This window comes from Hylobates moloch, unplaced genomic scaffold, assembly GCF_009828535.3.
Source record: "Hylobates moloch isolate HMO894 unplaced genomic scaffold, HMol_V3 SCAFFOLD_15, whole genome shotgun sequence".
Taxonomy (NCBI): Eukaryota; Metazoa; Chordata; class Mammalia; order Primates; family Hylobatidae; genus Hylobates; species Hylobates moloch.
In genome coordinates this window covers 88376789-88403642 of record NW_026652290.1, presented here as the reverse complement: position 1 = coordinate 88403642, position 26854 = coordinate 88376789, and the positions used below count along the sequence as shown (strand labels likewise).

The 26854-nt window shown below is 44.1% G+C and overlaps 1 protein-coding gene and 1 long non-coding RNA gene across 2 annotated transcripts in view; one reads left to right on the top strand and one right to left on the bottom strand.

The window, feature by feature from the left end:
• LOC131381384 (uncharacterized) overlaps nucleotides 1-24895 on the bottom strand; it is a 112496-nt gene extending 87601 nt beyond the window's left edge. The window contains exons 1-3 of the long non-coding RNA XR_009210096.1: nucleotides 24755-24895; nucleotides 20130-20301; nucleotides 7204-7306 (exon numbers count right to left, since the gene is read on the bottom strand). This is a non-coding gene — a long non-coding RNA (uncharacterized LOC131381384). The remainder of the gene's footprint in view (nucleotides 1-7203; nucleotides 7307-20129; nucleotides 20302-24754) is intronic.
• VIT (vitrin) overlaps nucleotides 1-26854 on the top strand; it is a 123095-nt gene that overhangs the window by 65234 nt on the left and 31007 nt on the right. The window contains exons 5-9 of the mRNA XM_032176675.2: nucleotides 775-908; nucleotides 4913-4990; nucleotides 9656-9850; nucleotides 16232-16288; nucleotides 26118-26180. Of these exons, the coding sequence (XP_032032566.1) occupies nucleotides 775-908; nucleotides 4913-4990; nucleotides 9656-9850; nucleotides 16232-16288; nucleotides 26118-26180 (527 nt within the window). The remainder of the gene's footprint in view (nucleotides 1-774; nucleotides 909-4912; nucleotides 4991-9655; nucleotides 9851-16231; nucleotides 16289-26117; nucleotides 26181-26854) is intronic.

Below are 26854 nucleotides of genomic sequence, written 5' to 3'. Positions count from 1 at the left end.
TGACTCATCAGGAAGGTGGGAGGGCAGGAAATGGCAACTTTCACTCCTGGAGGGAAGGAAAGGTGTTGATGGGGAGAAATCTCAATCTCCCGGTGCCATAAATTAAGGATACCCAAAGGAGCCATGCATGTTCGGCTCTGGGGCAAGAAATGACAACGTAAAAGTGCAATTTAGCAACCAGATGGAGACCCTGCCTAACATCAAAGGAAAGACATTCATATGTCAGTCACCGTCCCCTCAGGATCTAAAACCTGGCAAAATCCTAGAAATTTAAAGAAACAATTTTCAGTCTTTGGGGGATGCTTTTTTAATGAGTTTAACTTAGCTGCACACCTTTCCTCCCTGACCCAAAATAAAAGGAGTGTTTACTTTTCATCATTTTATATCACCCTTTGGAATAACTAAATTCATTCTGTGCCATCACAAAACCAAATTGGAAACCGTCAAGAAAGAGGCTTTACTTAAAAGAGCTAGTGGGAATGAGAAAACCAAGGAAAAGAAATTTGAGGCATGGTGGCAAAAAGAAATCCCTGACTGACAGAACAATCAGCTCCTGTAAGAAGAAAGAGAAGGACACTGAACCTGGGAGCTCAGATGCTGAGCCTGGTGGTAGAGGCACCATTCTTGTGGGCTAGGCTTCAGGTCAAGGTAAACTTTCCTTAACCTCGCTGCTTTCCTATGTCTAAATAAAGATGGCGACTGGTTTTCTAGTCTGTTGATCACGTCAAAAAATATTTCTGTTCTTTCCTCAAAAATTATTTTTTCTCTTCATAGTGGTGTGCTTGATAATTCAGGAGGGAAAATACTTGTTCGGAAGGTTGCTGGACAGTCTGGTTACAAAGGGAGTTATTCCAACGGTGTCCAATCGTTATCCCTACCACGATGGAGAGAATCCTTTATCGTCTTAGGTATGACCACACAGTGAAGAAACGCTGCTAAACCTACCACAAGATGAAATGTGCTCTTTTCATTGTGCTGTTGGTTTTTGTTTATGGCCCGCCTCATTTCATAAAAATCTGAAGCATTCGTTTTTCTGATAATTAGAATCGTGATACAATAAATTAGAATTACATGATAAATCACCACAAAGTCATATATGAAAATATTAAAAGGCCCCACATGCTTGTTTTAATTACACTGCAGTTATCTGTAAGTCCAATCAGATTTTTAATTACATTAATTACCTTTAATAGCTTGGGTTTTTAAACCAGTCCTTTAGTTATGCCAAATGTGCCTCATGTCTAGAACCTTATTTCTTGAGATTTCTGGTAAGTGGATAGATAGGTATTGTCACAGCAAATCCATTGTGTCATACACAGTGGCCATATCAAGAGGCATATAATGGCAGTCTGTTCCATTGTTGGTGATGCTAAGTTTGATTCATTGGATATCTTACCATATCTCTCCGTGGCAAAGATACCTCGTAATTAATAAGCATCGTAGGGTGATGCTTTAACATGCTCGAGTAGCTTGTTCCCCAACAAATTTCACCCAATGATTTTAACATCCATTGCTGATCCTCACTGTAGCAAGTATTACATTAGTAATTGCAAAATTATAATTTTTTTAATTCTGTCATTCCTTCCACATTTGTTAGCTAGTGTTCTTATATAAAGAAAAGTTGCTTTCCCTCTCTGCGCCTATTATTTTAAGTGGACTATGGATTCATAGATTGTTTTTAAAAATATAGTATAACGTTATCATCTATTATCTTCATTTTTCTTTTTGGTGCTCATATTTTCTGAGATTGCCCAGTGGGAGCCCTTCAAGCTCTTGACATGTTCACGGTAGTACTTGAGTACAACACAGTGTTTTTGTTTTGTTTTGTTTTTGAGACGGAATTTCAATCTTGTTGCCCAGGTTGGAGTGTAACGACGCGATCTCGGCTCACCGCAACCTCTGCCTCCCGGGTTCAAGCAATTTTCCTGCCTCAGCTTCCCGAATAGCTGGGATTACAGGCATGTGCCACCATGCCCAGCTAATTTTTGTATTTTTAGTAGAGACGGGGTTTCTCTGTGTTTGTCAGGCTGGTCTCGAACTCCTGACCTCAGGGGATCCGCCTGCCTCAGCCTCCCAAAGTGCTGGGATTACAGGCGTGAGCCACCACGCCCGGCCTAACAGTGTTCTATACTCACCTTATACTTACCCTACTCTAGACCTGAATCTCCCATTTTCTCTAAGGAGGTTCCATGGGATTTTAAACTAGATTGTAGCCAACTTCCTGGCCTCCCAACAAAATTAGGCGCCTTGGGACTGTCCTGAGAAGGAGCCACTTACAGAAAACTAGCTGAACAGGGAAGAGAGAAATGTTTCATAAAACAGTAGGTCTTCCAATCTGGGTGATTTTCTAGCACTGCTAGGCACCCAATGCCTCAAGCCCCTACTGTCCTCCACTGATTAGAGTCGTTAGCAGGACAACAAACAGACCTTTTACTATTCTTCTCAACTTGAGCAATCCGTGTTTCCTTTTGCCTGCCAAATTCTACACGCCCACAGTTCAAATTAGACTGGTTTCTTTGTCAGATAGTGGAAGGGTATCAACTGCAGTACTGTGGGGTTTTCGCCTTGTAACAAAAAATTCAAAACAGGAGCCATATAAAAATGCTAATGCCTAGAATACAAATATGTTGAGATAGAAATATAATCTCCGCATAGGTGTTCACCAAGTAGATCCTGGCTGAATAAGCGCATTTCAGCCTTAAGTGCTCAGTCTGCAATCCAAGAATCTCAACAGAGGTTTAAAAGAAAAATTAATTCTATGGCAGTAGAGATGTTTTGGTCTTTTTAAGTGAAAATCAATCTGCTGATACTATTCCCTATAAATCTCGACTTCCATCTCCCCTCATTCGACCTAGTGACATTTACCCGAAAATACTTTTTGCCAATGATAATAAACATTTGTGCTTCTGCAATGGCTTGGAAGCCTCTCTTGAATGGATGAGTTAGGAGCTCACTGCAGCATAAGGAATGATAACTGACCAGCAGCCAAGGAATGCTTCCCATTATTCAGAGGTTCATGGCCAGCAAGTTTAACTGCATCGTGTCTGAATCCTCTTCTGAAGGCTCAGGTGCCACCATGATCTTTCTCAAGACGGGTTTCACCGTTGCCAGGATGGTCTCGACCTCCTGACCTCCTGATCCCCCCTCCGCATCTGGAAAAGTGTGGTTTCTCTAGGTTTTTATTTCTATTTTTCATATGCCCCTGAGCTCCTTAACTAATTCACTTTGGTGAGCTAAGAGGGGGAGCGAAAGAGGAGATGTACGTTTACGGCCCGCATGATCTTTACACAGTCCAGGAATATGAAATGTCAGTGAGGGACCCCCTAATACTTCCCATTTATTCTTTGATCCACATTTCAGGGAACTGAGCTCATGCTACTTTTCCTTCTGAATAGAAACAGAAAAAAAAAAAATCAGGTTTTAGATCAATAAATAGAGAGAGAAGATGTCCCTTCCTCGCTTTCTGCAGATAAAGTGTGGCCCACAGCCATGGGGCCCTCCCTGGGCCTAAAATAACCTCAATCACTGTCATTTGGAGCAGGCCTCGACATTGGTGGAGTACTTGGAAATGCCAATCCTGTTCCCCAGGTGATTTTAATGAGGTAAAGTAATGCAAGTAAGCCCAAACACGTGGCATTTATAGGTAACACCAGAATAAATTTTTGCATGTCTGTGGAGATATATAGTTCCAAAACATTTTAACATTTTTTCCATTAGATGTGTACAACTTTGTGTAGTAAGTAGGGCTATGTCATTATTCCTGTTTTCTGAATGAAAACACAAGAGCCTCAAAGGTTGGGGCAGTTAATTAAAGGTAAAATAGAAACAGAAACCTAGATTGTCTTACTCCTAATCCTAGGTTCTTCCCTAGACCCTGCTATTCTTTCTGCTTCATGACCCTACGATCCCTGTGCCAGCAGGATGGTTGGCAAGATAGTGCCCTAGATCCTCCTCCACCCACCTAGGTTCTCTGTGCAACACTGCTTACCATCTTCACATCCTGTAAAAGTATTCCCTCCAGATGGGAGAAGAAATGCTTTCATTACTAGATGTAATATTGGCTAATAGGTAGTACCCCTACCAAGGTATTTTAATTTTAACGGAGATCTAAGCTTTAAGATATTCCCCCACTGAATACATACTTCTTGAGCAACTACTTCATGCCATGAAAAAATTGCTTTGAGCTCTGAAAATTCAACAGTTACCAAGTCAGACAAATGACTTACCTTCAGGGGGCTTACTATATTCCAGGGGCATTCTCACTTTACTTGTGGGACAAAGACCATATGGTGGAATTTCAGGCATTCCTTTATGGTCAGAAGAAGACTTTGGCAATTTTTTTATGCTTATTTTTTTCCCTAATAGACATTACCATTCCTCCTCCTTGCCTGCTAGCTACCGTGTCTCCTCCCGGGTGAGCAATACATGGTTATTTTCAAGGTTGACCTATATTTACCTACTTTTAGGTTTTTCTACTGCTATGAAATTCAAATGAATCCCACAGGGTCTGTGAAAGTGAGCCTATGACCGGAGCACTCCATCATCTCAAAGGACAGCATGTGGAAGGCTTTCCCGTTCACCTACTGATATAATTAAACATTCGAAGCCACACAGATGAAAACCTCCACTTCAATGTCACATCTTCACGGGTGAAAGAAGGATTGCTGATGTTAAGCAACTGTGAATCATGGAGATTTTGTTGCTTCCATTCTAATAGTAATAAAACACAAGCTGTACAGGAAAACAAAATGCCGCTTGACATTCTCGTTGTAATCAACAATTCAGCGTGAGGGAGACTGATTTTATTGAACTGAAGAGAGATAAATTGAAAGGAGGGAATCAACTTAGTACAGAACCATCTAAAACCTCTAGCTCTAGAAATAAATCTCGTTTTTTTTTTCTTTTTTTGCAGAGAGTAAACCCAAAAAGGGTGTAACCTACCCATCAGCTCTTACGTACTCATCATCCAAAAGCCCAGTTGCCCAAGCAGGCAAGTGCTCACGTGTGATTGAATCTAAACCTTCTGAGTCCATAAACATGCGATGTGTTTTGGGAGATAGTGGAGAAATTAACATCTTAACCGGTCAAGCTCCACTGGCTCTGGCAATATTTTAACAGATGCCAGGAACATGGGCACAGAAATCAATGAGATCAGATGGCTGGGGCTGAAGAGTGAAAGCTTTATTTTTTGTTTTTGCAATTCTGATATTGTGTCTCTATATTTGTGCCATTTTCATTCAGATTGACTGTTGCCTTGAGTTTTATTGTATTGTTACTTTAGAAAATGACATGACATTCTGTCCGGAAATGTTTCCTGGCAGCTAAAAGGAAAAAGGCTGTATCTACTTAGGTATGAAATGAAGAGAAGCAAAGAGAACGAGGTGGTTTATGTGATAACAGCAAGCTGCTCATCCAAATAACCCAGGCCAAAAAAACACTGTCTACAAGGTTGTGCCAACTCAGCTTCCATGTGAACCACAAAAGGGGGTGTCGGTAGACCTCAGGCCAAGAAAATACCTTTTTCCAGGTTTCCAGTGTTAAATCAAGAACTGTACTATGCATTATTGTGTCTCCAGAGGTCTTTTGATTTCCCACACAAAGAGAAACTGTGAGTCACTTTATAATGGGATTTTGCATTGCTTCCAGAAACTTGATAGGCTAGCTAACACATTATGAGCCTGATAGTTCAGGTTCTATTCATGTACTTAAGGTGAACATGGTTTAAGAATAGTAGTAGAACTTAGCATTTATTGAGCATTCGCTGTATGCCAGGCATCATTCCAAGAATTTTACCTGATCATTGCGTTTAATCACGGTAGACCACCATCGGCCTATACTATTGCTCTGGCTGAGGAAAATGCAGTACAGAGAAGTTAAATAAATTACCCTGCATCAAACAGAAACCCCTCTCTAAACCATCATTCTAGGTTTTCTTTTTTTTTTTTTTTTTTTCTGAGACGGAGTTTCACTCTGTTGCCAGGATGGAGTGCAGTGGCGCGATCTCAGCTCACTGCAACCTCCGCCTCCCAGGTTCAAGCGATTCTCCTGCCTCAGCCTCCTGAGTAGCTGGGACTACAGGCGCCCACCACCACACCCGGCTAATATTTGTATTTTTAGTAGAGACGGGGTTTCATCGTGGTCTCCATCTCCTGACCTCATGATCCGCCAGCCTCGGCCTCCCAAAGTGGGAGTTTTGCTCTTGTTGCCCAGGCTGGAGTGCAATGGCACGATCCCGGCTCTCCACAACCTCCGCCTCCCGGGTTCAAGCCATTCTCCTGCTTCAGCCTCTGGAGTAACTAGGATTACAGGCATGTGCCACCACCTCCGCCTAATTTTGTATTTTTAGTAGGGATGGGGTTTCTCCATGTTGGTCAGGTTGGTCTCAAACTCCTGACCTCAGGTGATCCACCCGTCTCGGCCCCCCAAAGTGCTGGGATTACAGGCGTGTATCTTCCCTCTTAAAGACAGTTCTAATCCATGAAGGAGAGCAGGCAAAAACAACAGCCCATGGAAGCCCGTGGAAGCCCATGGCTGTTAGTTGAATTTATGATACACTTGAAAGCATCTGCATTATAAGCAAGTGATACAAAGACTGCACTCAGGATCTTGAGCCTTTCTCTAGCAAATCAATTTTAGCAAAGGCAGACTGAGATAGTCAGCAGCCTTGGGATCAGCCAATGGTGTGACAAAAAGATAATTCAGATTTTCAATATATAATAAGTTTTAGGTGGCAAAAAGTGTTCATTATTTGCAAGTAGAAGTTTTATTTTTAGTACATTGCAGTTTCATGAATAATTTACAAGTAAAACAGATTGTCAATTTATTTATGTTTCTTTCCAAATTATTAATTACATCCTAGTTCATAAAATATACAAGTGGATTTGTTAAATGGCTTTTCCCTAGATGAAGTAGGTCAAACCTGGGTCTGCATCTCCCTAAAGAGGCAATAATGCGTGGTAGCATTTACCAGAGAGTAAGACAGAGAAGTACTTTCAAGAAATTAGAAACTTCCCTAGTACTTGTTATGAAAGCTCAAACTCTTTAATATAATGGAAATGTCATAAATCAGGCAGATTCAGTTTTGCCTGAGGATGGCTTGAAGGAGGCTGCTCCAAGCTCTTTAGTGATTTGTCTGGCACACGCTATGATTTAAAGGTGACCAACTTAGCAAGAAACAAGGCAATTGAAAGATCGGCTTCCTACCTTGACCAGCTAATGCCTGAAGAGCAGACCGAATGGCTGAATTCCAACTCGATTCCAGGAATACGGTTTGCTGACCTGCTGTCTTAAGTCAGTGCTGTGATTCCTGCAGAAGACGACAGAGTCAGGGTGGGGAAATGAGCAGGTGCTGGTGTTGGCAGTGGGTCTAAACACCCCACCACACATTTGTCTGCATCACTTGTCCAGGACTATGATTCTGGCACTATATTCCTGGATGTTGTACAATGTCAAAGGGGAAGGTGGATGGTTCCCACCAAGACAGAAGCACCTTCTTATTTCAGATGTTATCTCCTTGGTCTGCTGTGCTGTGTAACAAAAATGTATCAACCCCAAGCAGAGTTAAGGCCAGAGCTAGGATGCTGTGGTAGGCTGAAAAACAACCTCGAAAAGATATCCATGTCCTAATCTCTGGAACCATTGAATGTTTCCTTATACGGAAAAAATGTGAGGAGGCTTTGCCAATGTGATTAAATTAAGGATCCTGAGATTGTGAGGGGGCAGGTAGTCCGGATTCCCCAGGTGGGCTCTAAATGCAATCACTGGCATCGTTGTAAAAGGAAGGCAGAGGGAGATTATTTCACATCCATAGAGGAGGAGGTTGTATTAGTTCGTTCTCACACTGCCATAAAGACACTACCCAAGATTGGGTAATTTACAAACAAAGGCGGTTTAGTTGACTCACAGTTCCACATGGCTGGGGAAGCCTCAGGAAATGTACAATCATGGCAGAAGGGGAAGCAGGCATGTCTTACATGGCAGCAGGTGAGAGAGAGAGAGAGAGAGGAAAAACTGCCTTATAAAACCATCAGAGCTTGTGAGAACTCACTCACTATCACGAAAACAGCATGAGGGACACCACCCCCATGATCCAATCACCTCCCACCTCGTCCCTCCCTTGACAGGTGGGGATTATGGGGATTACAATTTGAGATGAGATTTGGGTGGGGACACAGAGCCAAGCCATATCAGAGGTCATAGGATGACGGGGCAGAGAAACAACTGAGGATGCTGGCCTTGAAAACTAAAGGGGCATGGCCACAAGCCAAGGAATGCCAGCAGTCAGCAGAAACCAGAAGAGGCAAGACACAGAGTCTACCCTACAGCCTCCTGAGAAAGCTCAGTGTTGCTGACACCTTGAGTTTGACCCAGTGATGCTGATGTCTGACTTCTGGCCTCCAGAACTGTGAGAGAATACATTTCTGTCATTTTAAGCCACCCAGTTTGTGGTAGTTTGTTACAGCAGCCCTAGCAGCTGATACAGGTGCACAGGGACAGAAGCTGGCATGCCCCAATGGGGCCCAGCAGGCACAAGCAACAGTGGGTTGTTCCTTCCCAGGACTGAGGAGCTGTTCACTTTGGGGGCCATTGTGTGTCTCCCTGAGAACCCACAGTTCTCAAGACAAACTCCAATGTCCAGCGGGTAGCCACTTGTCCTCTTGCTCTAAACCTTCAGAGATATTCTCAGAGCACTAACAAACCGAGACTTGCTTTATAGGGAGCCAACTACAGCGGTGTTTAAAAGGAGAGAAGTGATCTAAATCATCACACATGGATGAAGAGCACCATTTAGAAGCAGTATCTAGGCCGAGCACAGTGGCTTGCACCTGTAATCCCAGAGCTTTGGGAGGCTGAGACAGAATTGTTTGAGGCCAGGGGTTCAAGACCAGCCTAGGCAACACAGGAAGATACTTTCTCTACAAAAAAAATTTAAAAATTAGGCAGGTATGGTGTCTTGCACCTGTAGTCCCAGCTACTTGGGAGGTTAGGTGGGAGGATCACTGTACCCCAGAAGTTCGAGGCTGCAGCGAGCTATAACTGTGCCAGTGCACTCCAGCCTGGGTGACAGAGCAAGATCCTGTCTCAAAAAAGAAAAAAAATGTAGAATCTGGATGATCCTTACCATCCACTTAGTTCTATTACCCCATTTTACAGATGAGGAAACTGGGGCCCAGAGGAGTTGACCAGTCATGAACCAACCTAAACTAGAACATCTGAAATGCATTCTCTGAGAATAAGTCATAGTGAAAGCCCCAAATGTACCTTCTATCTTCTATTCCAAGGCCAATGCTAATCAAATCAGCAAAAACAAAAACAAAAACAAAAAAATATGTACATAAACCATTGCTAGTGGTGCCAGGCAAATTAATTCAGCAATTAATTAATCATGTTCTGCCTTGTCTATGTTCTATGTTGCTATAGTTTTGACCTGTCATTTATTTTATTGCTATTGAATCTTTGGTTGATGGAGTGATTGCTCTGAGAGCATACATTCTTTCAGGCAAGAATGTGGCTGTTACCTGGGTTTCACCCTTCACCGTGGCTAGCACAGCTCTGTGCTCATAGCTAGTGTTCAATCAACATTTATTTTATTTCTAGTTCTATAAGAGCGTACAGGTTATTTTGTGGGCCCTGGTATAATTCCATTTTCTTACAGGTGAGACCACAAAAGCCTATCAGAGGCCACCCATTCCAGGGACAACTGCACAGCCGGTCACTCTGATGCAGCTTCTGGCTGTCACTGTAGCTGTGGCCACCCCCACCACCATGTTGCCAAGGCCATTCCCTTCTGCTGCTTCTACCACCAGCATCCCCAGACCAGAGCCTGTGGGCCACAGGAGCCAGGAGATGGGTCAGTAGGTAGACCATGTGTTGCTTTGTGCTAAGGAAATGGGAAATTGGGCTTTTAGAATAACAGCTCTGTCTGAGCATCTATTGGGCTGGGTGAATGGGGAGCACTGGAGAACTGGGCCAGGGGTATGTGATTGTGTCCTCCTCCTAGATTCAAGGGAGGATGTAGATTCAAAAATAGGACTGCTGTCACCGTACTTCTGAAAATAGAATACTTCCCCATTGCAAAATCCTTATTTCTCCAAAAGCTCAGTTGAAGGGATGGTAGATTTCTATGTAAACATTGTTGGGGTTTATTGTTGTTGTTATTGGTTTTTAAGTGACAAACGGTACAGACTTGGGAGTCTTCAAATATTAAAAGCAAACAAAACCAAAAGAATCCCTTTAGGACAAGTCAGATAGCTAACATTTTTGTTCCTTTTCTGATGGCTTTTTGTCTTACTACTTTTACCCATTGCTCAAATCATGTTGAAGGTTTTATCAAGCTCCAGTTTATGGACTTCATCTCGTACTCTATCAAATAGGGCCTAAAGAGCCCATCTGATCAACTGATCTCATTTCTGCACAGACTTATATCTACACCATCCTAAGTCAATAAGTATCTATCTCACTTCTAGAACTTTTCTAGCAAGGGGGCGAAAACTTCCGCAGCTGGAGTTCCACTATTGTCCTAGCAAGGTTTTCTGAATATTTCCCACCTAGTGCCACTTTTTCCTTCCAGGAGGAAGTGCACGGGACTTGTTCTTTTCAGGCTCACCTCCAGCTTCCAGTCACTACTGCCACATAGCATGACCCTTCCCCCTCCCCATTCCCATAGCAGAGGCCAGCTACCTACCTATCCATCTTCTTATTTTAAAAATGCAAATCAGGTCGGGCGCGGTGGCTCACGACTGTAAGCCCAGCACTTTGGGAGGCTGAGGCAAGCAGATCACTTGAGGCCTGGAGTTCAAGACCAGCCTGGCCAACGTGGTGAAACCCCATCTGTACTAAAAATGCAAATATTTGCCAGGTGTGGTGGCACGTGCCTATAGTCCCAGCTACTTGGGAGGCTGAGGCTGGAGAGTCACTTGAACCTGGGAGACGGAGGTTCCAGTGAGCCAAGATCGCACCACTGTACTCCACCCTGGGTGACAGAAAGAGACTCTGTTTCAATAAATAAGTAAATAAAAATGCAAACCAGCACTTTGAATGTGCTAGCTCATCTTCTGAACACCTTACAAATATTAGCCTACTGAATCCTCCATAACAACCCTATGAAGTAGATTTATGACTTCCAATTTCAATAATCCATTGTATTGATGAGGAAACCAAGGAGTAAGGCAGTGAGGAAACTGGTTCCAGCCTACATAGCAGCTGAGAAGTGGCAGGGCTGGAATTCAAACTCCAGCAGCCTGGCTCTCCTCTTCCTTGCAGGGGAGCATCCCTGCCAAAAATGAACACCCCAGGGCCAGGCAGAGCACATCTTGGCACAATTGGTATGGCAAAATTAAATGGTGCTCAGCACAGCCAACTTCTTCTTGAATTAATAATAAATAACAGAATGCATGTAGTACATATATTCCATGTACCAGGCGTACTGCATGTATTATCTTATTTAATCTTCCCAATAACTTCTTGAAATAAGAATTATTATTATGCTATTTTATGGATGACTCATTGAAGAAGCTACGATATAAAGTCCCAAAATAAGAATACCGCAAAAAGAATTTTTGGTGTTCTGAAATACATCAAACACTCCTCCACCATTCTGTTCCTGTTTAACTCAGGATAATATGAACACAGGTGCACGATAATTGACAGCAAAAGAGAAACAGGAAGGATGCTGGATGGCAAGGGTTAACAGGGGTTCTGTAGCCAGAAGTTCTCCTTTCTAAAATTTCAGGTTCTTGATTCTTTCACAGATTTTTGAGTATCTGAGTTAGTTGTTTGCTCCTGTTTTCTCCTTAGAGAGAGACTTTAAATTCTTATATAACACATATAATTAAACATGTGGCATATTTATTTGGCTACGCTGGGAGCTTGGAAATCTGTTGCAAGTTGGGCTCTGCTTGTGGAAAACCTAAGAAACTTGAAGTAGTGGCTCCTAACCTGGCAAAGCTTCATTATTCCTGGCTTGGGAACAGGAGCTTTGGACAACAGCCTCCCGGCCCATCACTGTTCCTTCTTCATCCTCATCCAGCGCCCACTTCCATGGTGATCTACAGACTGCTAGACAAATGCTTGGGGCAAGCAATCCATGCAGCATGCACCACAATTGCTGGGATAGGAACCAAACTGGGGGAGGGGGGAGAGCTTTTTAAAAGTTGTATTGCCTACTCAAAGGAGTTTCTGAGGGCCTAAAAAGAAGTGAAAATTAATATTTAATTGCTTATGTCTTCTTAAAATAAAAGTATTCATGAGATACTTTCCAGAAACCATACAATTCACTCATTTAAAGTACAATTCAATGGTTTTTCGTATATTCATAGGGTTGTGTGACCATCGCCACAATCAATTCTAGAACATTTTCATCCCCCAAAAGAAATCCCGTGCTCATAAACAGTTACTCTTCATTTCCTCTAACCCCTCCTCCCCAGCACTAGGCAGCCAATTGACTTTCATGAATGCTATCTTAAGGCTATAGATATTTGCTGTGATATTTCAGCTCAACTATATTAAATAATATTTAGATAAGTCATGTTTTTCCTTCAAATGGGCCAAAAATTGGAAAGCAAATCTCCTTATACTGTGATAGACAAGTGAGCTGCTGTTATTGCACTTATTAAAGATTTTTCCTCTTATATATGTGGCTGTAGGCAAAAGGTTCTAGAACTGGTTGTGGACAGGGTGTTCAAGCAAAACCTAATTCACTTATTCATTCAACAAATGTTTTATTGAATGCCCACTATGTGTCAGGCACTGTTCTAAATCTGAGCTACATCGATGAACACATCCCATCAAGATCCCTGCAGCAAGTCGCTTCAGCTTAGGGCACCTGAAGAGTATGTAGCCAAAACAGGAGCTACCTGCGTTTGGGGTCTGGGAGTCATTTGTACTCCACAATGGGATCAAGATCTGCCTCTGAGACAAGACATGGGAACTTGGAGAGGGCTCAAGGGAGAGCGGAAAGTACATAGCAGAAAGAGACAGGGGTTCTTCCAGCCCATGCAGAGGAGCTGATGCAGGTGGAAGTTGGGTCTGAACACCAAGGCCGCATCATGGCCCCTTAGCTGACCCACGAATGTACACACCAGCAAGACAGAAGGGAGTGAGTCAAGGCTGGGGGTAAGGAAGCCGAATGCCCTAGCAATAGAGACTTCTTTTTTTTTTTTTTTGAAACGGAGTCTCTCTCTGTCTCCCAGGCTGGAGTGCAGTGGCGCAATCTCGGCTCACTGCAAGCTCCGCCTCCCGGGTTCACGCCATTCTCCTGCCTCAGCCTCTCCGAGTAGCTGGGACTACAGGCGCCCGCCACCACGCCCGGCTATTTTTTTGTATTTTTAGTAGAGACGGGGTTTCACTGTGGTCTCGATCTCCTGACCTCGTGATCCTCCCGCCTCGGCCTCCCAAAGTGCTGGGATTACAAGCGTGAGCCACGGCGCTCGGCCTAGAGACTTCTTACAGGTGCAGGAAGGAGGCTGTTCTTCATGGGAAAGGCCAAGGACAATGGCATCCCCAGGGACAGAAGGGGAAGCCGGGAGAGCCAGATCTATAGACATGCTTAGGAAAGAGTTCTGGAAAAGACGGAAAATCCCTCCAGGTTCAGCTATAGGTCTGGGTGAATCTACCATAGGCTAAGGAGGTGGAGTGGCTGTGCCTTCCTTTGTTTTCTTAATCAGGTTCATTTCAAGACATGCCATGGTTGCCTCAGCTGAGCCAGCACTGAACTTGTCCACAACCAAGGGTAGACCAGGGAGGGGAGAAGAGCACCGCCTAGTGGCAGGGAATAGCGATGACTGAGATCCTTCACCTTTCTACCCTGGGCTCCACCTTCTGATCAAGGGCCGCTAAGCGGGAGAAAGTGAAATTTGAGGCAGGAAGAGAGGCCAGCATCTATCACTGCTCATTCCTTCCACATACAGTTTCCCTTACCAACACTTATCTCACCAGTGAACGCTTATCTTCCTTAAGGTATCTGGAGAAGGCTTTTCTTAAAATCCAGTCTTACAAATAGTAAGAAAAAGACAAATATTCCAAAAGGAAGATGGGGAAAGGTCATAACCAGGCAAGCCACAGTAGAAGAACTACAAATGGCCAATAAAAAACATTGTTATAAAGATGTTTGGCTTTGCTGGGCCCGGTGGCTCAGGCCTGTAATCTCAGCACTTTGGGAGGCCGAGGCGGGCAGATCACAAGGTCAGGAGTTTGAGACCAGTCTGGCCAAGATGGTGAAACCCCATCTCTACTAAAAATACAAAAATTAGCCAGACGCGGTGGTGTGAGCCTGTAATACCGGCTACTCAGGAGGCTGAGCCAGGAGAACTGCTTGAACCCGGGCAGCAGAAGTTGCAGTGAGCCAAGGTCGTGCCACTGCACTCCAGCCTGGGTAATAGAGTGAGACTTTGTCCCAAAAAAAAAAGAAAAAGAAAAAGAAAAAAAAAGATGTTCAGCTTCACCAGGAATCAAGTAAGTACAAATTAAACAACAAAATATCATTTCTCAGCAACTCTCATTGGAAATCGATAATACACAGTTTGGATGAGAGTGTGGAGAAATGACCCAGCATTCACACTTCCAGGAATATATCCTAAGGTAATTATCAACCCGGGGTGAGAAGCAGCATGAACACAGATGCTGTTCATAATTTTTTAAAGGAGATAATTTAATTGTTTATCACTAGAAGAATGGTTAAAGAAGTTACTACACAGGTAGTAAAATGTTGAGAAACGTGTGCTTAGTGCCACAAGAGAATTGGCCTGGGGCAGATCATTCAGTCAAAGAAGGAGGCTACAAAACAGCATGGGAACCAATCTCATTTTTGCAACGTGTGCTGTACCTGACAGCATAAACATCCCACAGAAAAAGGGATACAACTCTGTATGCCAGAATTGTATACCAGTAACTGCTGGCTAGAGGATAAAAGGTGATTGCTTACCATGCATAGTATATCATCTTATTTTTACAGTAAGCCTATGTTATCTGTATAATTAAACAGAAAATAAAGCTGCTTTGAGGCTGGGCGTGGTGGCTCATGCCTCCCTAATTCCAACACTTTGGGAGGCCAAGGCAGGAGGATCACTTGAGCCCAGGAGTTCAAGGCTGCAGTGAGCTATGATCACACCACTGTATCCCAGCCTGGGGGACAGAGTGAGAGCCTGACTGAAAACAAAAGATAAACAATCAAACAAAGAAACCTACTTTGAAATTGTGTCAAATGATTGGAACACAGACAAAAAGAGTCAAAAGCTGATTTTGGATAGATTCAGTTCTAAGACAAATTGATATTTTTTTCCATGCCCTCTTGCTCTTCCCCTCCATGACATTTGGTTATTTCCCTCAGCTGGGTTTTATGTGCCTCTCTTCCCCTTCCAAAGGCTTTGCATTTCTCTTAACAGAATGCTTTATCTCCCTTCTCCCTTTTAAAACCTTGCTTTAGAGAAATTGCTCAATAAATAATGAATGTTGAAGTGTGTTTCCTTTGCTCACAGAGTAATTAAGGATAACCCATTGTGTACCTCTAAAAATGACGAAAAGCTAATGCTTTTTGCATCAATACCATGTGAATGCAGCTTAAGCAAATTGCTGAATGTTAAGTGACATTTCTACTGAAGGATTACTTCAACCTCCCCATGAGTGGCACAGTAGAGAATTATTGTAAGAATAATGAAGTGTAAAGAAATATGGCATTTGACTAAAAGATACTTTGATAGTTGTGAAATACGAAAGTTATTATTATCTGTAGTTTTTAGTTGCTGTTTTAAGTTAAATACTCTTTATTTTTTTTTTTTCCATTTGAATTCCTCTTCCAAGGCAGGTACAGACTGCCCAAATATAGAGCTTCACCTTGTTTCCGACCTTGGTAATGTCTTGCTAGGTTGGATCATGGAAAGAATGAGAACAGTTCGGTTAAAATTTATTGGCCTGATGCGGTGGCTCATGCCTTGGGAGGCTGAGGCAGGCAGATCACTTGAGGTCAGGAGTTCAAGACCAGCCTGGCCAACATGTGAAACCCCATCTCTACTGAAAATATAAAAAATTAGTCAAGCCTAGTTGTACGCACCTGTAATCCCAGCTACTCGGGAGGCTGAGGTGGGAGAATCGCTTGAACCCGGAGGTTGCAGTGAGCTGAGATTGTGCCACTGCACTCCAGCTCTGGGCATACAGCGAGACTCCGACTCAAAAATTAATTAATTAATTAATTAATTAAAATAAAATTCATGCTCTGACCAGTCAAATGTCCTTACAGATCTCTGGTCCACTACCACCTACACAAGCAGCCAAAACAGGCCTGGAGCTGATCCAGGTAAGACCTTAAACTCCCTTTCCAGCCACTGATGAAAGTTAAGCTTGTTTACATGGGGTTCCTCTCCACATCTTCGCCATTTAATTTGGATTTGGACAAGGACTATTAAACTACTTAGGCCAACAGAAGATACCGCTCAAGGGCCCAACTTGTAAGAAAACATGTAAAGAAGCAGTTAAGTAAGCAAAGCCCTGACCCACTCTCCGTTCCCTTGAAGCGAGTCTGTAGAGGTTGTGACAGGAATGTCTCAGGGTTCAGTAACCGGGCTCTTACAGACCTGAAAAGGGACACTCTCTGGGGCTTATTTTTGAGGAACTACGGTAAAACACGAAGGGAAATTTGTATCATCTCCCAGGAAAGAGCCTTTTTTTCCTCTTTTTTGCCTGAGTAATTCTATGCCACGGGGGACAGAAATACATTCTCTCTTCCCGGGAGTTCACCTATGAATTCGGAAATGCCCCTGGCTGTCTTCATTTCTGTATGGTTTGGCCGAAGAACTAGTAATCCAGCAAATTCTCTTCTCTGCAGCACTGTTAAGGCCTGCAGAGATTAGAAAGGAAAATCTAGCAGGGTTTGATGGTTTCCACAAACTCTACTCATGGCCCGGTCTATGAGCTGATAGACTTGATGGAAGTATACCATTCCCTCTGAAGCCACAGGGCACTAGGATCAGAAGCCAAGACCCACAGTCGGGGGGTGTTCAGGTCTCCCCCCTGCTGGGGGATACTCATCCACTCTCTGCATGTTCTTGGAAACTGTAGCTTCTGTTTTGCTTGCTACTGGATAGGAACAGGGACCCCACGGGCTCCTCCGGTCAGGGCGAGCAGCTCCTATGAGCTTCACAATTGCACCTTTGCCAGTGCACATGCTGTTGTCCTGGACAAAAAGGCTTGAGAATGAGAACACTGGCCAGGGCAAGGACTCTAAAGCCATCTTAGGCCTCTACAGACTCGTGGGACTCTTCAGGAGGCCAAGCCATGGGGCACTGTTTCCTCCTGTCCCCTTGGCCAAGATTTTCACCTCCTCTGCAACCCCCAAAAGTACAGCCAGGCACACAGAGCTCGGCCGACTTCCAAGGAAAATCTGAACTAAGGTAATTTTCACCAGGGCGCAAAATAAGGAAAGAAAGCAGCCTGTTGGTTGTGTGTAAATCAGCTGACCCTGTGTAATCCCCTCAGGTATCCAAAGGCAAGATCCTTCAGGAGCTGCCTTCCAGAAACCTGTTGGAGTGGATGTCAGCCTGGGTAAGCTGCCCACTGCTTCCCATCTCTGCTCCCTGGGAATTTGCTCTGTGGCACTTTGCAAACATAAGGACCTCCCCACACACTTGTTCTTGGCCTCTGCAGCTCAACTTCAGGTCACCAGATTTTGGGAGCATGCTAAGATATTTTAACCTCGAGAAAATGTGTCTTTGATCGATCTGTTCTCAGTGCATCAAAGAGAAAATCTTTGTCAACGAAGACATCCGAGGGCTGTGATTACTTTATGTCTCCTCAAGAGGTTCCCCCACTAAGCAGCCTCTTTATCTCTCTGCACCTACCAGGCCCATCCTCAGACAGGCCTCCAGGTTAAAGCACAAATACCCAGATACAGCACGTGGTTCGGATATGGCATGGGGGATGGTTGGCAAGGAGGCACATTACCTGATTTGCATCTTCGATTTTTTACTGCCTGACAATGTTGGGTTTGTTTCAAGGCTGTATTCTGCTGAATGTATTTGGCCTCATTCCCTTTTTCTGAGTTTACCATCCTCCAATTCTATAGCTCTGGGATTCTCTGTTTCTTCTCCATTCTCCTTTATGCTCCCAATAATGCCAGTCTGTCTCGACCCACACAGATGTTCCTAGATGTTCCTTTACCTTCAAATCCTACCCAATTTCTGCTGCTTCTCTTCTCACAATCATCCCTGCAACTTTGCTCTGAGTGCCTCAGAGTCTCCCATGAACTCTCAGAGTGTTCCTGACTTAAAGGACTCCCCCAACACCCTCTAGGGGCTCAGACCTAGACTAGCTATGAAGCTCCATTATGGCTCCTACAGGGGGAGGAAGCCATTTGCACACCCTGAGTAAAGGCAGGTAAGAACATCTGGAGTTCTTAGATATCCTTCGACCAACTCTCATCTCAGATGCAGTCATGTATACAAGGCAAGCTGCCCAGTTCCTCAGCCATAAAATCGTCAGATTATGGAATTGGAAAGAAGTGTATAAAGTACATCTGGTCTAACTTCCCACCTAAAAATGAATCACTTATGGTGTGCCAGACAGAGGCCTTTACCCTCTATCGAATAACTTCAAGTGGTAGAGAATTCCCAGCCCCTTCATTTGGTGGGTGGCACTGTTAGACGTAACTATTCAGAACTTCAGCTCCTCATTACTAATTTGTCTAAACCAGTGGTTCTCAAAGTGTGGTCCAAAGACCCTGCTTTCAGAGATTCTGTGACATCTTCCCTTCTCTGACTACATGTTGTTGTGAGGACAGATTTTCTCCACATATTTCAACAAAAACAACATATCACAACTGACTGCAGGAGCTGACAACAGACTCCAGCTATCTTCCTTATGATAGACATTGGAGACGTTTGCCACTCTTCTCACGGAACCCTTGGTTTTAGAAAACAGTTATTTTTCAGTAAAAATTAACACTTACATTAAAATATAATAATTCTATTGTCACTTTGAAGTAAATTAATAGTTAGCCGGGTGCAGTGGTTCACGCCTGTAATCCCAGCACTTTGGGAGGCCAAGGCGGGTGGATCATTTGAGGTCAAGAGTTCGAGACCAGTTTGGCCCACATGGTGAGACCCCATCTCTACTAAAAATACAAAAATGAGCCGGTTGTGCGCGCCTGTAATCCCAGTTACTCTGGAGGCTGAGGCAGGAGAATCACTTAAACCTGGGAGGCAGAGGGTGCAGTAAGTTGAGATGACGCCACTGCACTCCCACCTAGGTCACAGAGTGAGACTCCGTCTCAAAAAAAATAAAATGGCAGGGCGCAGTGGCTCAGGCTTGTAATCCCAGCACTTTAGGAGGCCAAGGCGGGCGGATCACGAGGTCAGGAGATGGAGACCTTCCTGGCTAACACGGTGAAACCCCGTCTCTACTAAAAATACAAAAAATTAGCTGGGCGTGGTGGTGGGCGCCTGTAGTTCCAGCTACTCGGGAGGCTGAGGCAGGAGAATGGCGTGAACCCGGGAGGTGGAGCTTGCAGTGAGCCGAGATCGCGCCACTGCACTCCAGCCTGGGAGACAGAGCGAGACTCTGTCTCAAAAAAATAAAAATTAAACTTAAAATTAAATAATAAAATAAAATAGTTAAAAATAAAGTAAATTAATAGTTAAATAAATTGCCAGTTAATATTCTGTTTCAAATGAGAAAATGCATAGTTGTAATTTCTAAATGATAAAAATTAATAGATATAACTCATACAAACTAAAGTTCTTTGGGGTCTTTGACAATTTTTGAGAGCATAAAAAGGCTGAGAACCTTTGAGAGTGCCTTAAATTAGAGAGCCTTTCAAATACATGAAGCTACACTTCATGTCTTTTTTTATATCTCATCTTTTCCAGGATATTCCTTTAATCCCTCCAATAGGTCTTTCCATGACTTGGCAGTACACCCTCTAGCTATGCTATAGACTATTAATAATTCATACACCAGGGCACCCCGAGCAGAACACAGTGCTGCCAGGGTAGTGTGCCAGGCAATTTTGCCTCTCTAGTCCTCAATACTCTGCTCCCGCTAAAACATCCCAACTTCCATTTGGGGTAAGCCTTGTCTCACCATTGGCTCATCTCCTACTGAGCTTGCAATACCTAAAGTCGCCAGGATTTTTTATCACATACCTCTGTAGAAGCAGGTCACCTCAATCCCGTCTTGATACAATCGAGTTTTTGAAGCCCACGCTGGAAAATCACATATCTCTATTAAATCCTTCCTTCGTTTAGTCTGCTGCAATCTTCCTGAGTATTAGTTCTATCATTTAATGTGTTAACATCCTTGTAATCTTCGTGTCATCTGAAAAATGGATAAATGTGCCACCTGTCTCCATTCCCTTTACTGGTAAAAATATATCACACGAGGCAACCGAATCCTGCAATCCGAACTAAATACCTCCTTTGTGTTTAGATCAACCCAGACACAAGCAGCTACAGGTGGACCTGATGATGCTGTCATCCTCCTTGCTACAGGACACCAGGTGTCACCCATGAGTGATTCCTGCCACCCTCTCCCACTATGCCTTCAGCCACAGATATAAATTCGTGCACCCCTCATTTAAGCTGAAGCTCTCATATGAGGGGGATCTGTTACTTAATTTTTAAAAAATGTACTGAGCATACTATATGTCAGATACTGTGCTGTGCATTAGAGCTACAAACACGAATCAATTATTTTCAAATTCTAGAATTATGCTGCTGGGGCTTTTGCCTACACAGGCCCCACACTCTCCTACTCCAGAGTCATCAGCAACACCACTGCCTCCTACACACTGCGTCCCCAACTGCCAGCCCTTACCCCTCCTACCACAGTTCTGGGAGTTGGGGCAGGCTACTCCTGGTGTATGGAGGAGGCAGGGGTGGTAGGCTCCTGATAATTCAAGTTAAAACCCGGTGGCTTTTCCTCAGAACCATCTTTATGCTGGTTGGCTTCTTGGTACCATGAGCTGTGTTTGAGTCAAAGAAGCTTCACTGGTCTGGAAACCTAACCATGGAGTTAATGTTTCCAAGAGAAAAGGCTGCCAGGTTTCCCAAAAAATACCCTACACCGAGGCTTGGATGGTAGCCCGTTTATAAACCTGGGACTGCTGATGCTTTGTTAGCATGATGGCTTATGCCCAGGACCCCAGACTGTCCTCAGCCTTCTCTGAGAGTCCTTGTGTGATGTGCTACCAGCATGGCGACACCCGGGGCACAGCTGCAACACCCTACCCTCTTAGTGCTCCCCACTTCAGTACAGCAAGAAGCAGCTCTCCAGGGAAAGTGCAGCCCTTGGGACATGAAGCCAGGCGAAGGGAAGGGAAGCCTAGAAATTCTGCTGGACCAGATCCCTGCTGCCTTTCAGAGCCACTTCCTCCTAAAAACTACACCCCAGGGGAGTCACTGGGAAGAAATGAGGGAGCTGAAGGGACCCTCGGGCTTCTGTCTTATAAAATTTGAGAGCCCGAAGGGCCACATTTGCAGCTCCTGCTTGGGTCCCCTGTTGGTGACTTCTAGATGGAACAGAAGGAGCTGGAACCAGCACCAAGATCACACCACAGTCTTAGGAGCAGGGATGGTTCTGGGCCCTTTTGAAGACTTGACTACATTAGCATGAGTTGCAGGTGGCTGGGCCAGGCCCAGCTCTTCAGTGCCCTAACCAAGTACCCTGAGATGCTGAAGCGATGATGACTCCTCCTCATGTGTGATAAACAGATGGTGGTTAAGGGTAGGCTTTGGAGCCTGCCCGCCTGGGCTTAAAGCTCTGTTCTGCCGCTCCCTGTGCATGAGTTTCCTCACCTGTAAAATGGGATCATAGCTGCACCTAACTCAATGGATGGTTGTGACTTAATACGTAGAAAGTGCTCAGTCAGTGCCTGACACCAAGCAAGCTCTCCATAAACACCAGTGGCTTCTACATTTTTACCCCAGAAATCATTCAGAACCATACACCTTTTTTTAAAAAAATTTCCAACTTGTATTCTAAGTTCAGGGGTACATGTGCCAAAGGTGCAGATTTGTTATGTAAGTAAATGTGTGCCATGGTGGTTTGCTATACAGATCATCCCATCACCTAGGTATTAAACCCAGCATCCATTAGCTATTCTTCCTGATGCTCTCCCTCCTCCCACCTCCCAACCCTCCAACAGGCCCCAGCACATGCTGTTCCCCACCATGTGTTCTCATCATTCAGCTCCCACTTGTGAGAACATACAGTATTAGAACCAACACTTCTTTTAGACCTGACTGTATCTTTGAGATGACCAAGCAAGAATTGTCACAAAAACACAAAAATAATTCCCTGGTTTTCTAAGAGTGACCCTTTTCCGAGTGATTTTATACACATTTACCTCCTTCGAGTCTCCTCCATGCGACATGTAGGGAAAGTCTTTATGACAACCCTACACTGGAAAAAACTGGAGGCAAACCCGGAAAGAAGGTAAGTGAGCCCCCCAGGCTCCCAGTTGGTCTTTGGTTGACCCAGGATGGGCTTCTGACGTCTTTTTTCTTGATACCACCCTGTTCCTCCTTGACACCAGAATACAAATGTTCTCATAAATTTACTTCTCATTGCTACTGAGTCCAAAAAACACCAAGTCTCAGCTGTCCAAATATCTTTCAGCCTTTGGCTTTTGGATGAATGTAATTTGGTTCAAACTTGTCCCAAACAAACTGAAAGTGGCATGAATATAAGGACAGACTTCTAGGACAGGAGCAAGAGGCTTGGAAATCCCTGATGTTGGGGGACTGTTTATCTCCTGATAAAGTAATAGAGCACCCAGCATCCTAATCTTCCTGACATTCAAGAATGCATCAGAAGAAGAAAAAAGAAAGCAAGCAAGCCTTGGGCAAAAAGTGAGGGAAGCCAGCAGCACATTTTTTTAGGAAAAGGGTACAGTGCATATTTTCACCAGTAGGTGGCGATAAAGTAATAAGGCTAAAGAAGCAGAATGTTCTTGATCAGAATGTTTAAGCATGTCATAAATATTTTGAATCTGGAGACTATCTTGCCCAATCTGCTTATATTACTTACAAAGAAATTAAGGCTCACAAAGAGTATGTGACTAGCTCAAGGTCACACACCTGCTTAATGACTGAACTAGATTAAACTCGGGTCTCACCATTAAACCAGAATGTGCAATAACAGATTGCCTTTCAAAACTGTCTGGCATCTTCATCACATAAAGAAAAATATCACCTTGTTTTCAGTGTGTTAGTAATTTCAGCTGGCAGAAAAGCTGATAGCCTTTAAGAAATAAAATAGTTGATCACGCTCTCAATTTTCTGAGCTAAAATAGAGAAGGAGGGAGGGTGGGATGGAGGGAGGGAGGGGAGACAGGGAAGAGAGGAAGGAGGGAGAGAGGCAGAAAGAAAGGGAAACAGCCATTTCTGTGTTGTAAGGCTTCCTGACACATTTGTGCTGCCCCTGAGCCCTTCTCAGCCATGATTTTCCAAAAAAAGATCATAGATTACTGGGTAAGACTCTCCCCCTCCCCTCCACCCCTTCTACTTCATTAGCACCAGTTTGTGGTGAAGGCCATTAAACATCTTACTGCATATAGGTCCAGGTGCTACTTTCCTTTATTCTGCTTGAGTCACACAGTGAGAAGCAGAATCTCAGGAAATAAGCGGATTGCCTGTTACCTGAAGGGGCCATATTTGTTCAGTGTAGTTCCAAGGAAGGGAATTCAAACAGGTGGGAGAAATGTACCTAGAAAACGATATTAGGCATATAGTGAGTGCTTAATAAGTGTGGATGTGTGGATAGATGGGAAAGGATTTAGGGCAAAAGATTCAGTCTCAATAGTGCAAGAAGGAATCTACTACTTTGGTTGAATATGTAATGAATCCCCTGTCTCTGGAGGTATTCAAGCACTAGCCAGCCACTCAAGGGCCAGGGATGTCGCAAAAACAGGTTGGGAGGTGGTTTGGAGTGGATGAACTTTTAGTTCCTTTTGAATCCGAGGATTCCCATTATTCCAAGATTCTTGGTGCATAATGAAAAAGAAACTGGTAAAGATTTTATGCCTTTGACTTCAAGAGCTTCAGATTTTAAAAAATCATGCAGATTTCAGGTTGCTTCATCCAAAATTCTGGCCCTCTGTTCCTTTATTGAACTTTCGGACACAATTGGGAAACCTTATCATCCCGGCAATTCGCTCAAGAGTTTCTGCTGGTTTGGTTTAAGTAACAAGTTTGTTTCTTTTCAATTTTGAAAATCAGGAGAGATGGACTCATGGAAACCTGGATCGGTCCTTTTAGATGAAGGTAATTGTACAGCCCAACCTCTCAGCCACGCGTGGATCAAGATGCACAGGATAGCAGAACTAAGTCTAATAATCCAACTGGCAGAGCGGCCGCGCCTCCGCTAGCCTAGGATTTCTAATGGCTCCCGCCTCTGATTTAAGGGTCCTACAAAGGGCACATTGAAACTCCCTCCCTAGGGAGGCCTGGGGTAAGGAGCAATATTGGATAACAAAAGGGAGAGAGGAAACGTGAAGACAAAAAGCCAGAAGGGGGCTAGTTTCCCACCCTCGAAATGGGTTTGGACCCTCACTCCATCTGGCAGCACACTTTAACTTCCTCCAACTCCATTTCCTCCTTTGCAAATGGCTTTCAGGTTTTCCCTTCACAAGAATGGGTATTGTTTGCTGCCTACTACATTAAATATTTGAAACTCCAACAAACAAGACCTTCCAGCTCTTCATGGGAGGGAAGATTGTACTGGTAGGGGAAGAAGGAGGTGAAGGAGAGGACTCCGCCTCTGGACTTACTTCTCCCCTTCCTCCAGCGCAGTCTTGGGGCGTTTCCACGACAGGCTCCTGGCTGAGAAATGCTGTTAGACACCCAAAGTGAATGTTTAAAATGATCTGAGGAAGTGGGATGAGCTAGCTGACCTTTAACGGAAGGATGAAATCATGTGCTCTGCAAACTGGAAAAAATAACAAGCCAGTAGAAAGCGCACTGCAGCCAAGCGCCAGCAAAAACCCCCGCACCTTCCTCCACTGCGGGGAATCCCGGAACTTCCGGGCATTCTAAAAATGGGGAGACTCACTTCCGGTGCTGTAAGCGTGCTCTGCCTGGGAAGCCCATTCGTGTTAACAAGCGTAAAAGGATTCGCTTTTATTGTCTTTATTTCTTTAAGTGGTATATTTATGAACTTGGCTCCTATGTAAATGGCTCTAAAGACACCCCCTTCCCCAAGGCTGAAATGCAACTCACACACACAGCTTCTGAGAGCATGAAACCTTTTTGCATCTCTACTTCTAGTCTCAAACACCTGGGAGTGAGGAGTTGCATTTTAAGCCAAGCCCTCTTATCCGAGTTACTTTTTTTTTTTTTTTGAGACGGAGTCTCGCTCCGTAGCCCAGGCTGGAGTGCAGTGGCTCAATCTTGGCTCACTGCAAGCTCCGCCTCCCGGGTTCACGCCATTCTCCTGCCTCAGCCTCTCTAAGTAGCTGGGACTACAGGCGCCCACCACCACGCCCGGCTAATTTTTTTTTGTAGTTTTAGTAGAGACGGGGTTTCACCGTGGTCTCGATCTCCGGACCTCGTGATCTGCCCAGCCTCGGCCTCCCAAAGTGCTGGGATTACAAGTGTGAGCCACCGCGCCCGGCCTTATTTGAGTTACTTGTAAATAAACTGCCTTCCTCCAGTCCACATCCAATCCTCATTAGATTGTCCTCCTTGTGCCTTACTCATCTTCGTTCATTGTCTCAATCACCAAATGTTGACTGAGGACCTACATGATCTTGGCACGGTGGAGGTTTATTCGAACAAGACACATTCTGTGGCTCAAGATTTTCAGAATTTTACAGAGACATAATTTACAATGGCCAAGTGCTTAACGCTTTCAGATAACAAAACTAAGGCTCAGAATAAAGAATAAATTAACAAGAACAGAACTCAAGTCTCCTGATTTCAAATCCCCCAGCAGAGTACTATGTTTTTGATAGGCTGTAAGTAAATATTAATTTATTATTTTTCTCAGGATGGGGGTAATGTAAAGAAAAGCACAGTTAGCTTTAAGCCAAGCCCCCAAGCTGGGTGTGAATATACATTATGTCCCCTCCCATGGGGTAAGGCCGGCTGCTTCCTGTCCTTGTAAGTCACTAAAAGTTTTACTGTTCTTTCCAGGACTTTTTCCAAAAGAAGAATTGAGCACACAGTCTTTGGAGCCAGTATCCCTGGGAGATCCAAGTAAGTTAATTGACAACTAGAAACCCACGGTGTCTTTGACATCTGAACTGCTCTCTCCTCTCTTCCCACTCACTCCCACTCAAACCTGCCTCTCTCCTACCGTGGATCTATTTATTTCCCCTCTTCTGACACCTTGTTCTAAGGGGAAAGGGAAGCTTTTGAAGGCTGTAAACTGTCTATGTGCATGAGGGGGAGAGGATCAAAATGTTTTAACATCGCTATGGCAACAGGGTGAAGAATGGAATGGAATGGAAAGACAAGGAAGGATAAAAGGAGGAGATGGGCATGTTGGCAGGGGCAATGGTCTAGTGCAAATGATGGTGGCCAGAACTCAGAGTTGGAAGTGGAAACGAAGATAAATGTGCATATTCAAGAGATACAGAGAAGGGAGAATCTATAAGATTGAAGGTGGAGGTTCGAGAGAGGGAGAAGTTAAAGATGAGTTGAGCGACTAGGTAAATGGTACTACAATGAGGAGCACTGGGGATGAAGCAGGTTTATGTCTATCATTTTCTTCGAGACATTTGATCTGGTAGAGAGAAGACTACCCAGGTCTGACATTCAGATGGAACAGCCTAATCAGAAATTTAGAGTTGTAAGACGATGAGCTATGGTTTGAAACCGAGGCTATGAGAACAGAAAATGTGACTTAGGGAGACAGAGTAAAGGAAGAA